Raw genomic sequence first — 14,124 nt, forward strand, 5'->3', positions numbered from 1 at the left:
ATGACCATTTTCTTCGATTTAGAACAGGCCTACGATACGACATGGAGATATGGTATCATGAAAGACCTACACAATCTTGAACTAAAGGGAAGACTACCCAAATTAATAAAAGATTTTTTGTCTGACAGAAACTTTAAGGTCCGTGTGGGATCCACCCTTTCTTACCTCGAAAACCAGGAGGAAGGGGTCCCACAAGGAAGCATACTATCAGTCACTTTATTTAATATATAGATTAACAATATTTCCAAATGCCTAAGTCCTGGAACCGACTGCTCCCTATATGTCGATGACTTCTTGATCTGTTATAGATAAAAAAATGTCCAAACAATAGTGACAGTTGCAGCTGAACCTAAGCAAAATAAACCGGTGGGCCACAAAAAATGGGCTTAAATTTTCCGAGTCAAAAACGAAGTGCATGCACATCTGTAATATTAAAAAAAAGCACAATGATCCAACCCTCAAACTCGATGGCAAAAAAATTGATATTACTGATCAATATAAATACCTAGGGATCATTTTTGACAAAAAAATGAATTTTATTCCCCATCTGAGATATTTAAAGCAGAAATGCCACAAAGCACTACAATTATTAAGAGTTGTCGCCAACACAGACTGGGGAGCAGACCAACAAATGCTCCTAAAACTATACAGGACTCTAATTCGTTTGAAACTGGATTTCATTTATGGGTCAGCAAGGTGTTCCTACATAAATATCCTTGACCCCATTCACGATGAGGGACTAAAACTAATCTTGGGAGCATATAGAACATCCCCCAAAGAAAGTCTATATGCAGAAGCCCACGAAGCACCCTTAAAGCTCAGACAGGAAAAACTTGGCTTACAATACTACCTGAAACTAAAGTCTTGCCCAACAAACCCTGCTTATCAATGTACCTTTGACCCCAAATATAGAAACCTATTTAACAGAAAAGAAAAAGCCATAAAAACCATTCATACTTCGAATGGAAACCAGTATAGAAGAATCTCAAATTCCAATAACAAATATATTTGGATATATCCACTATTATATAATATCCGAAAGCCCACCATGGACTATGAGACAACCAGATGTAATGCTCAACTTAAATGAAAATAAAAAAAAAATCCTGCCATATTTCAAGAAGAACTTGAAAATATCAAGCTATACTACTCTGACTATACATACATATACACAGATGGCTCGAAGGATAACGATAGTTGGATGTGCAGCTGCCTACAACAATTAGCAAACGACTTCCGAACGAAGCCTCTATATTTAGTGCTGAAAGCAGAGCCATAGATTTAGCACTGGTTGTCATTGTTTAGGAAAACTCAGAAAAATTCATTATATTCTCTGACTCCTTATCCGTTTTAACAGCTATAAAAAATAGAAAACAGGAGAACCCCACAATTATCAAACTCCTAAACAAAATAAATCTCATTACCGACCAAAAGAAAATAATATTCATCTGGATCCCTAGCCACATGGGAATCAGGGGCAATGAAAGAGCCGATGCTATAGCTAAGGAGGCAATGAAGTTGAACCTTGATGGGCACAGGATCCCATACACGGATATTGGACCCCTGATCAACAGCTATATACTTGTGAAATGGCAAAGTCAATGGAATAAAAATACAAATAACAAATTATACAATATAAAACCCACACTTGGAGAGTGGAGGCAGGATTATCAAAAAACAAATAGAAAACAAAATGTCATTCTAACAAGACTTAGAATAGGTTACACACACACACACCTAACCCATTCTTACCTCCTAAAAGGAGAAACTCAACTCCAATGCATTCCCTGTCAAGCACCACTTACTGTAAAACATCTACTGAATGCACAGATCTTTCACAAATTTGGAAAAAACACTACAAAGAAATAGATCTTCAAATAATCTTCAAAGAGAACAACACCAGAAAAATCTTATCTTACATTAAAGAAATAGGACTCTTCCAAAAAATATAACCCCCAAAACCTTATATTCTGCAAAAACAAAAACAATCTGCCTTTTCCCACTTTTCCATCCTATTTACGCTTTCTCTTTCTGTCTCCCCACACTTTCTGACTGGTTTTCCAACCCAAAATGTATCGATCAATAATACTGTAATCTTTTCCCCCTCCCATTGCAAAACCCAAGACAGAACAAAAATGATAAAATCCACTATAAAACAACCAAACCAAAAGCTACAAACTAACAATTGAAAATACAAAGAGCTTGAAGAATAAAAATCTCATAAAATAACTGGATACAACATCGAATTCTATTCCCAAAATAACTGGATTCGGCATTAAATAACCCAGAAAGGGTTGATATGCCGTAAAATAAAAAAAAACAACCAACCAACATCGATAAACGTTCAAGTAAAATGGTAAATGCACTGCCTTATATCTTCAATTCCTCTATTTACCACAACTTCAATTTATAATCTGCCAAAAATAAATTTATCAAAAAGAAAAAAAAAAGAAAAAAGATGCCTTCTAGGACAACTACTAAATTTAGGCAACTTGAACATTCATCATCATCTGTGTTTATATGACAGTATTTAGTTGGCATACCACTTAAAATTTTATGTTGCTGGAGCAGTTTTAATGACACCTATCAAGTGATTGCTTGAATAGTATTTTTTCCCATCAGAAAGCAATGCTTTATCAATACACAAAATTCAAATTTTGTTCATTGGTTTGAAATTCACAACAGTAGCTTCACTTAAATAACTAATTTGTAAACTAATAATCAATGGACTTAAAATTTCAAAACTTTCATTTGAAGGTTAGTACTTTATAAAAATCATGAATTTTTTTTAATTAGTGACACCACCTATATGTCAGCTCTGGTATCTCTACTTGATTCTAACACATCACTTAATATCTATATTATATTGGGGATTGAAAATTTTTGGTGAACCATCGTCAGTCAAGAATGAAGTGAGCACTGTAAGCTCTTGTCTGTTCAAATTTCTTTCTTGCTTTTAATGATTGATTTCCATAGAAATTAATTTCCAAATGTGTGCATTTGTTCAAAACTTATGCCAGAGTTTCAAAGGATTTACAAATTTGAAGTTTGTTGATTAGTGGAACCAATTGACCCCCCCCCCCAAAAAAAAAAAAACAGTTGTATTTCTACATCTGAATGCAGACCATTAGTATGTGTGTAATTTAGCTTAATTGTTTTTCTTTTCATTGTTGTATGGAACTAAAGTTATATATGCTCTTATTGCAATTGATTGAAAAAAGTGTAGTACAGATATGTGGGACCTCAGTGTTTTTTAATTCATAAATAGGATTTCTGTTTTAAATTTGATAACATTTATCTTGGCCTTGATAATGAGTTGATACCTATGAAAAAAAAAAGAAAATGTCCAATGTGAACAAGTTCTAATTGAATCGTCCCCCTAAGTAATCCAAGTTACAAAATTCCCACTGTTTACTATGCTAAAATCACAATGACTAATGTATACCTATTAACCCTTATCCTCGAGTGGCCTCTGGGCCTTGATAAGTGGTGACACCCTTGTAAAAAAAAAACAAAAAAAACCAAGTCTAATTTGTCTTTGACTCTATTTTTTTTCATCTTTCTATTTTCTATCTTGAGTTTGTCTTATGTTGTCTTTCTCACAGGAAATGTAATTTAGCAAAACTTGAAAATAGAGGCAATCGATGGTTGGAAAAATTTCTTAGTGTTAAATGAAAGAAGCTTTCTTTTATTAGCATTAAATATTACCATCCGTCTTTGTTTCTATCCAACTACAAACTGCAGATCATTTTATAAGGACTCCATTTCCTTAGGTGTGTGTGTGTGTGTGTATATTCGTCTTGCCCACATGTTGAGACTAGTGTGATGTCATGGGAAAATTTACCCATTTCAGACACAATTTCATCAGGGAGGTCATTTATGAAAATCGGGAACAATAAAAGTCCAAGGACCCCCCCTCCCCCAATAGATTTGCATTAATTTTTCAATGTATAACCATCAAGGACAAACAGGATCTTTCTTTTGTCAAAGAAGGATCTAATTATATTAAATATTCATCCATTAATATCGTATGCATTAATTTCATGAGATTTTAATGCCAGATCTTCAAAAATCTAATTTGCTCTTATCACTTGCAGCACTTTTTTGTAAAACTATGCATACATTTCATCCTTGTTTTTAAAAAAAAAAAAAAAAATTGCATTTATTCCTAACAAAATGCCTTCCTTAAATACATATTCCCACAAACTTTGGCTCTATCCATTAAGCTCATCCCCTCTCATCACGCTGCCATCAGAAGATTATTAACTATCATTATTTGTACAGCACTGCTTCTGTTCAGATGTATGGATATCCATATCTACTATTATGGAAAAGAAACTTTGTGAGTTTGTTCTTTATAGACTCCAAAACGGCCTGGCTGATATTTATGAAATTTGACACTTTATGTATCTGGCAGTGTTTTAGACAAGTTTTGTATCAGATTGTCTTCGATAAGTACTGATGATTAATAATCGAAAAACTCTGATGAAAGAAGGATCAGGTGACTTTTACCAAAGTAAACCTTATACAGTCTGACATTACAAGTGCATTTGAGAAGTTTTATTACCACACAAGCAGAAAGGCTTAGTATATAAAATCAACAGTAGGTTTTTTGATATGACCGGGTGTGTTTGAAATGAATGTTTCTGTTTAGAGCACAATTGAACCATGATACTTGACTTTTGCATTTTAAACTTTAATTCAAGCCATTAGATAATTTTAAAAATCACCAGTAGGTTCTCTACAGTGCAATGTAGACTACAATGTATTGTGGATTAAGTCACTGTGGAGAGGAATGTGAAGCGTCTTCCTTCTACACTGCAGCAATTTTTCTTTTCATCCTAATTTGAAGATTTTTTTTTTTTTTTTTCACAATTGAAACAAATTCTCATTACATCTTATTTTCAATGATGCTGACACTAATTATAAATGTCATTCTAAATTCTGATGTACTTTTTATTTTCGTTCCAGTAATTCATGTTTTCTGTTTAAAAACAAAAAACTGTGAATGATGTAAAAGTATAGAAGTATTTCAGTTAAATTCTGTAGGTTAAAAAAAAAAAGCACAACCCATAAACTACTCCCCAGCATGGTCCATAAACTGCAGAAGTACCAAATGTATTTTTGTAAAAAAAAAAAAATAAATAAATCAAATAAAATCATACAGATACAAGCGTCCACCTTCATTAATCTGTAAATATGGATAGTTGAATAGTAATTCTGTATTTTACAGACCTGTTGAAATAATATTCTTACTTAGCTATCCTGTTTTAAACAAGTTGATTAACAGATTCTTAAAATAATCTTTTTGGGGGCAATGCGGAGACACAGGCAGCTAGTATTTTATATAATCTATAATAGAAATCTCACCTGTCTGTTTAAATGTATGTTTGTATATCTGCTTAAAACTTTCGACAGAGGCCACGGATTTTCATGAGATTGGTACCGTTTTGAAGCTCGACCCTTCAGACAACAAATATTGAAAAATTGGCCCAAAGCATTAATTCCTTCACCCTCAACTGGGCACTTTACTACAAGAAGGGGTCGCTTTTTTCGCCGATATTTTCGAAAGTCATTCCCTTCTTTTGATTGACTAGTCTTAATTTAAACCTTTGCCATTTCCGGTTTGGTGATGGATGCAACGACAATGACATCACGTTTTTTTTTTTTCATGTTCTTTTCCTCCTTGGTGTTACAGGTTTGAGTCTGCCTGGTTACTACCACTTTTAAAAAAATTTTTTTTTTGCTCAATGCATACCTTCAAACACCCGGGCAACGCCAGGCTAGTGTGTATGTATATATATATATATATATATATATATATATATATATAATATTTTAAAACAATATATATGTCACTCCCTAATTGGGGGTACCAAATTGGTAAAAGGGAAAATTATTCCCAACTCGCATTTAGGTAAAAATGCACTTTCGTATAAATAATTGAATTCCTTCAAAACGTGTTGTAAAAACAAATAACGTCTACATAAATCATGATATATCCAAAAGCAGTCCCGTGAGATGGTCCAGTGATAGAGGTTTAGACTTCTTACCATGGGGTCCCAATTTTGAATCTCGCTAGATTCAACCACTTTGAGTCATAGATGACAAATTATCAGTGGATAATTATATTTTAAAACAATATATATGTCACTCCCTAATTAGGGGTACCAAATTGGTAAAAGGGAAAATTATTCCCAACTCGCATTTAGGTAAAAATGCGCTTTAGTATAAATAATTGAATTCATTCAAAACATATCACAAAAACAAATAAATAACATATATATATATATATATATATATATATATATATATATATATATATATATATATAATAATGCACATTGTACTAGAAATTTAGTTTTTAAAACTACACATTTTTGAAAAGCAAATGGTTTATAATAAGCAGCCCCACTTTTTTTCCCCAGTAAATCAAAAAGAAAGCAATTTTTTGTTTAGTTTTATGTCTAACTTAATTTCATTTCGCTTTTCCTCTCATATGCATATTTCTACAAATTGAAAATCTGATTAATATACTTATATCCGACCTTGTATCTTCTTTTTGTCTCCACTTTAAAAGCTTTTTCTTCAAATTTATGAGCAGTGATTGCAATAGAAGCCCATTTTCCTTGAGGTTAAATTAATATTATGAGTTATATTTAAAGTCTGAGATGAACCCATGACGCCATTATGTTACATTGTACATGTGTCTTCAAGCCGGAAAACGAAGGAAAAGATGAATGTTTATCCAAAAACATTTTGATTTAATGGTTTTCGGGAAAAAAGTTTTTTATAACAAAATTTTTTAAAAATTTGAAAAGGAAAATTGATGTCAAATATGATCTTTTGTTTTTGTAATTTTTTTTAATAGAAAAATCCTTGCAATTTTGAAATAACATTTTCATCTCTAAACAAATAAGCAAGAAGTTGAATTTTGAAAGAATGTGTATACAATATATTTTTTAAATATGTTAAAATGTTATTTGACAATTTTGGATTTGGTGAAAATGAAACAGATGAAATCTATTTCTGTTATAATATAAAACTCAAATCGTCTTCCTTGGGCGTTGAGACCGTTCATCCAGTTTAGAAGTTGGTTTAAAAAATTCTGCGCATGCGTAAATAAATAAAAGCAAAGCCATAAAAGCAATTTATAGATCGTCTTCTCTTATTTTATTTTTAAATAGATTTTTACATTTTATTTTTCTGCACCCCTAACATAAAACGAATATAAATAAAACCGAAAATAATTTAAAAAACAAACAAACTTGGTTTGCGTTACAATGAAATAAAATTGTTTTGCTTAAATGTTTTATCCCCTTTTATTTTCTCACTAAAATACACAAATAATTTTTGCAGTATTTACCGGTGGATATTGAAACTAAAATACTAAGTAAATTGTATCTTGATGTATTACAAAAATAGAATAGATAAAAAAACACATTTACTTGCATCCCTGCAACGACAAAGGTTAGATTGTGCCATTAAATGTGTGTTATTTTTTTTTAAATTATTTTTTTGCATTTAAAATATGCAAATAAAAACAAAACTGTAAATGTTTTTTTCTTTTTTTTTTTACATTGGCATTTTACAAATTCTTTTTCCAAATTTAATTTTTCCTTAAAAATTACTTTTTTTTTTTTTTTTTTTTTTTTTTTTTACAAAGGCATCACCACATTATCAAGGCCCAGAGGCCACTCAAGGATAAGGGTTAAAGAGTGTACAGTAGAAATTGGTCAATATAGTAATCATTAGTAATGAAAATTTGGTAAATTTGATAACTTATATGGAACGGCTCATCAAGAAATTATTTACTTTAGACTTGAAGACAACCATATTGTAGTCAGCCGGAAAGCAGGAAAACGGAAGACAATTCCACAGGCGTGCAGTTCTAAGAAAGAAGCTTTGTTCATGGAATCTACATTTAGGTTTAGGCACAGACAAAGAGTGGGGGAAATTATTGATAGTGTTTACAGCTAGACGAGTGTTTCTTGTGAAAGTTTGGCGAGGGGGGACCATAGATTGAAGCTCAGTTGAACACTTTCCATGAAAATAACGATACATCAGAGACAAACTCGCAACATCTCTTCTGTGAGATAGAGGTTGCAAGGAGGAGAAAAGGACATCTCCTACGAGGCTACGAAGTCTATTTTGAACTCTATCAAGGCAGGACAAGTCCTTTCTAGCAGCTCCTGCCCAGATGTGGCAACAGTATTCCATCCTTGGACGTACCTGGCTCTTATATAGATAGAGAATAGCATCAGCAGTGAGATATCTACCGGATCGATAGAAAGATCCCACCATTTTTCCAGCGGCCTTGGCCACAGATTTGATATACGTGTTCCATTTAAGATCAGGAGTAATGGTCAAGCCCAGAAGCTTGTCAAAACTTGAGGCCTCCTGAAGACGAGAGCCATTCATTTCAATTGATGACAAATGTGGATTAGAATGTTGATGATGTAAAGAGAGAAGCTTGGTTTTAGATGCATTAAAAGTAACCAGCCACTCCTTTCCCCATTGTACTATGTGCTCAAGATCAGAGGAGAGAGAATTGGAGAGAACTTGGTCGTTTACTGTCTTAGATGTGGTACCATAAATGGTAGTGTCGTCAGCATAAATGTCTACAAATGATGTAAGGATATGATTTGGAAGATCATTAATGTAGATCAGGAAAAGAGTTGGACCCAGGATAGATCCCTGAGGGACACCGGCATTAATACTGTGAGCTTCTGATTTTTGCCCCTCAACTACTACTCTTATGAACCTATCAGAAAGAAATGATTTAATAATTGAGAAGACTTTTCCAGCTATACCATAGCTAGCGATCTTATGAAGTAAACCTTTCTTTAAAAATTCTAAGATAAACAGTACAATATAAAAGCAAAAATAATAAAAACAATGTACATCTTTAGCGTCCCAAATTGTTTGAAACGAACGTTTTGATTGTATTGTCATTGCAAGTTGGGATCGTTTTCAAGCAAAACAAAAAAAACTACTTGATCAATTTACATATATTTAACAAATATTTTCTTCACCCTAGTTGTGCATGATTAAAACTATAGAAATTTTATTTGTATTTGTCATTTCAAGTTGGAATCATTTTTAAACGAAAATAAATATGTTTAAGATTTAAACTTTTAAAGTCTTTTATCTTCTGTAATTGACAGTTTAAAGATGTTAAAACTACTGAAGAAACTATTTAACCGATTGGTTAAGTAAAAACGAAATGAAAACTATTTAACCAATTAATCCTATTTCAGTCCTGTTTAATTTTAAAAGTGAATTTCTTACTGTAACTGTAACCAAACACAATAGCAGTTACTTTTCTATGTATTTGCTTTAGTTTTTTATGATTTAAATTGTTTTTAAGTCTTTTTTGTTTTTTATTGCATTAGATTCTGTAATTGGCTGTTTAAATGTGTTAAAATTATTTGCAATTATTTATTAATACTTTGAAGATTGTACAAACAATATACGTTTTAGCTTGTTAAAAACGGGCAAAAATTATAGCCGTTGCCCGTTGACTTATAAGTGCTTTCTGCCATATTTATAGAGTAATGTGGTATTGTGGTGATTAATTTGTATTAATTCCTAATTGTGCATCAAATTGATACCATAATATTTGGTTTGCAGCACCCTATAACAAAAAAACTAAACCTTCATCAATTAATTTTTCGTTTATATGTGTGTGTGTGTGTGTGTGTGTGTGTGTGTGTGTGTGTGTGAAATCGAGTGAAGATAATCACACTTATGTACTGGGCGTATAATTGGGTTTAATGTTGAAACAACTCAGAGAAATCTATATTTTTTATTTTAATATACTTTCACACAAATGTTATTATTCCAGAGCTAGCTATAACTTATATTAACTCAACAGGTCACGGGTAGTCTAGTATATATATAAAACTCAGATCAGCTTGAAATCATGTTTCCTGTTTCAAAACTTCTGTGCATGCGTAGATTTCTACCGTCTTGACATACCCATTCCAAAACAAATAAAACAATTGTAAATGCAGTTTTCTGTCCTTTTTTTTTTTTTCACATCGGCATTTTATAAATATTTTTTTTTTGTGTATCAGTTTTTCTCCTTATATTTCTGCATTATTCTTACAAAAAACGAATATACATAAATAAAACCTAAAGATAATTTAAAACAAAAATATTGTTTCCTCGATTACAAACACAACACAGCAAATATTCCAGGAAATTTTGAACCGTCATTGCTGGCTAATTGAGCTACCAAAATAAATTTGACATTGTTTTCTAAAGATTAATGTACCTAAATTAAGTTTCTAAATATAATGAAAATTGGTTTGGGATAGCCACAACAAATTAATATAGGGATCATTTGTATACAAAACAAAACCTATTATATATTTGAAAAGATTAACAACTTGAAATATAAACATGTTTACAAAAGCTTGGGATCAAAAATAAACACAAACGGTTTGATATGCCGTAAAACAAACAAACCAAATTATTTAATTTGATAAAATTAAAAAAACAAAAAAACAAACAAAAAAAACCCCCTCTAAATTGATTAAATTTCTTATTTTAAATGCAAACAAAACTTAAAAAAAAAAACAACAACTTAAAAATGAGAATGTTTTCTGAGTTGTGCTTGATTTTTTTCGTTTCATGTTGATAACTCCCAGAACTGTTATTTGATCTGCACTTAAAAGGGAAACGAGGTTTCGTGCTTGAAAAGAAAATGTTTAGAATTAAAGGTCTTTGTGCAAATAATTTTGCCATTAAATTTTATTTCATTTCAGAAAAAAGATGCATTTAATTTTTTGTTCCAAATATTTCATTTTTTTTTTCCTTGTCAGCATTAGTTAAATGTATTTTTGCTTTCAAGTAAGAAAGTCATCGTTTTCATTGGATGAAAAACTAATTGATTTGTGGTTTGGGATTAATCGAATGTGATTTTATATTTATTTATCTTCTGATTGTTTTGTTTATATCATGTTTTTTTTTTTTTTTTTTTTTTTAAATTTAATTTGATTTAAATGACAAAAGTTATCGAAAGGATATAGTCTGTTTAATTTCATGCCAATAGCACACACCACCATCTATTTTCTTTCTCTTTCCCCCTTTACCCTCTCTTTCCCCCTTTACCCTCTCTTTCCCCCTCTGTTTCCACCTCTCTACCCTTTTTTACCTCTATCTCTCCTCTACCTCTCTCTTTCTCTCCTTCTCTTTCTCTCCTTCTCTTTCTCTCCTTCTCTTTCTCTCCTCTTTCTCTCCTTCTCTTTCTCTCCTTCTCTTTCTCTCCTTCTCTTTCTCTCCTTCTCTTTCTCTCCTTCTCTTTCTCTCCTCTTTTTCTCCTTCTCTTTCTCTCCTTCTCTTTCTCTCCTTCTCTTTCTCTCCTTCTCTTTCTCTCCTCTTTCTCTCCTTCTCTTTCTCTCCTTCTCTTTCTCTCCTTCTCTTTCTCTCCTTCTCTTTCTCTCCTTCTCTTTCTCTCCTTTTTTTCTCCTTCTCTTTCTCTCCTTCTCTTTCTCTCCTTCTCTCTTTCTCTCCTTCTCTCTTTCTCTCCTTCTCTCTTTCTCTCCTTCTCTCTTTCTCTCCTTCTCTCTTTCTCTCCTTCTCTCCTTCTCTCTTTCTCTCTTTCTCTCTTTCTCTCTTTCTCTCCTTCTCTCCTTCTCTCTTTCTCTCTTTCTCTCCTTCTCTCCTTCTCTCTTTCTCTCTTTCTCTCCTTCTCTCTTTCTCTCCTTCTCTCTTTCTCTCCTTCTCTCTTTCTCTCCTTCTCTCTTTCTCTCCTTCTCTCCTTCTCTCCTTCTCTCCTTCTCTCTTTCTCTCCTTCTCTCTTTCTCTCCTTCTCTCTTTCTCTCCTTCTCTCTTTCTCTCCTTCTCTCTTTCTCTCCTTCTCTCTTTCTCTCCTTCTCTCTTTCTCTCCTTCTCTCTTTCTCTCTTTCGCTCCTCCTCCTCTTTATCTCCTCCTCCTCTTTATCTCCTCCTCCTCATCTCTCTCTCTTCTCTTCTCTTTTCTTTTCTCTTCTCTTTTCTTTTCTCTTCTCTTTTCTTTTCTCTCTCTCTTTTCTTTTCTCTCTCTCTTTTCTTTTCTCTCTCTCTTTTCTTTTCTTCTCTCTCTCTTCTTTTCTTCTCTCTCTCTTCTCTTCTCTTTTCTTCTCTCTCTCTTCTCTTTTCTTCTCTCTCTCTTCTCTTTTCTTCTCTCTCTCTTCTCTTCTCTTTTCTTCTCTCTCTCTTCTCTTCTCTTTTCTTCTCTCTCTCTTCTCTTCTCTTTTCTTCTCTCTCTCTTCTCTTCTCTTTTCTTCTCTCCTCTTTTCTTCTCTCTCTCTTCTCTTTTCTTCTCTCTCTCTTCTCTTTTCTTCTCTCTCTCTTCTCTTTTCTTCTCTCTCTCTTCTCTTTTCTTCTCTCTCTCTTCTCCTTTCTTCTCTCTCTCTTCTCTTCTCTTTTCTTCTCTCTCTCTTCTCCTTTCTTCTCTCTCTCTTCTCTTCTCCTTTCTTCTCTCTCTCTTCTCTTCTCCTTTCTTCTCTCTCTCTTCTCTTCTCTTTCTTCTCTCTCTCTTCTCTTCTCTTCTCTTTCTTCTTTCTTTTCGTTCTCTACCTCTCTTTTCGTTCTCTACCTCTCTCTCCCTCTGCCCTCCCTCTTTTAATTTACTTCCACGATGAAACTTTCATATTTTTTTTTCTCTTTCAGGAAACAAGATAGTGTTGTATTTTCTGAAGAGCTTCCAAAAAGTCTCCCCAACCTGATTCGTTTTGTTCTTCACCATGCTACCCATTCGGTGAGACTCAGAACCAACACGGCCCACCGCTGTACGACACCTTGCATCACTACTAACCTACAGAATGCTGTCAATCGCATTTCCATCCTTGACAAACAGTTAAAACGTCTCAAGCTACGTCTTTCTCGTCTTGAGGGATTTGTCTTCCGTTCTAACTTGCTCAATGCTTCGAGTAGAGACATTCCCAAGACAACACCTGTGCAAGGGAAAAACTCTTTGCATGCATTGCGCAGTCACTGGGGTCAGCAAGTGCGCAAGAAACAGCGCCAGAAACAGATTTGCCACAAGTTGGTGCTACTGTTGCAACGGACGCGAGAATCGCTTGACAAAGTTGAATTAATAAATTTCATGAAACGCAACAACATTTTGTTACAATCAATTCCAACTAATTAAGGAATTGTGTTCGAAAAAAAGAAACCTGAAAGAAAATTCCCCCAACACACTTCAAGGCATTCAAAATTGAATTTTTGAAATTGTTGTTGAAATGTCTATTTTACATGACTTATTTGGCTGGACTAACATCCTTGCTATTGTTTTCTATTTTATGACTTCAATCTTCTTGTTATCATTGAAATATAGAGTGGTTTAACTGACGAGGATGTTTAAACAAGTTGTGGAATGATCATAGGATTTTTTTTCAAAAAATTATTCTATTTTTAATTGTTTGTTTTTAGTATTACTTTTTTCATTTTTATGTAATTTTTGCTTTTTTTTTATTTATTTTTTTTATTTTATTTAATATCTTGGTCAGTCCCATCTCCTGCGATCTCTCTAAAAAAATGTTGGCTACTCTAGATGATTTGGGATGGTTGGGTTTCATCAATATTATTTAGACCATCAAAAATACCAAGATCTAAAAACAATAGTGCCAGATGAGGATGTTAGCCGTTGTTTTTAAAAGCAGGTTGAAATGCAAGATGAATTAAATGCCATAGGGACGAAGGCTGTTGGACAGATGTTGGAGGCATTCTTGTTGTTAGTGGTGGTGGATATGATTATGTTGGGCTTATGGGAAATTTGCTGGTGATTAGGGCTCTGTGTGTGGGAACTTTGTTTTGTAACAGTGAAAAAAAAACTTCTTATGCAACCTGGAAGAGAATAGAGGGAGCAAAAGAAAACTATCAAAGTTACAAACTGATGATTGGCATGTGCTGTGTTGTTATAAGCAATGAACCATTGCTCCCCTCTCATATAAAACACAAACGCTGAGAATATCCTGTTAAGAATCAAGGTGTTTGTGCTAGAATTAAAATCTATTACTTTCCTCCTATTTCCCGTTTGTACTGTCATGTCAGAAATTCTGACATAATATATGCAAGATTTTTGTTCGGCTTAACAAACTAAAATTGTTGCCCACAAATTGGTGATATTGTTTC

At 33.0% G+C, this 14,124-nt stretch overlaps 1 protein-coding gene across 1 annotated transcript in view; it reads left to right on the forward strand.

The window, feature by feature from the left end:
* The window catches only part of LOC145241462 (thioredoxin domain-containing protein 11-like), a 104,255-nt gene extending 91,090 nt beyond the window's left edge, over nt 1-13,165 (forward strand). The window contains exon 14 of the mRNA XM_080104442.1: nt 12,661-13,165. Within this exon, the coding sequence (XP_079960568.1) occupies nt 12,661-13,141 (481 nt within the window). The 3' untranslated portion in view covers nt 13,142-13,165. The remainder of the gene's footprint in view (nt 1-12,660) is intronic.
* The last annotated feature ends 959 nt before the right edge of the window (nt 13,166-14,124 follow it).

Source organism: Euprymna scolopes, chromosome 20 (assembly GCF_053919585.1).
Source record: "Euprymna scolopes isolate OS-2025 chromosome 20, ASM5391958v1, whole genome shotgun sequence".
In the NCBI taxonomy this organism is placed as follows: Eukaryota; Metazoa; Mollusca; class Cephalopoda; order Sepiida; family Sepiolidae; genus Euprymna; species Euprymna scolopes.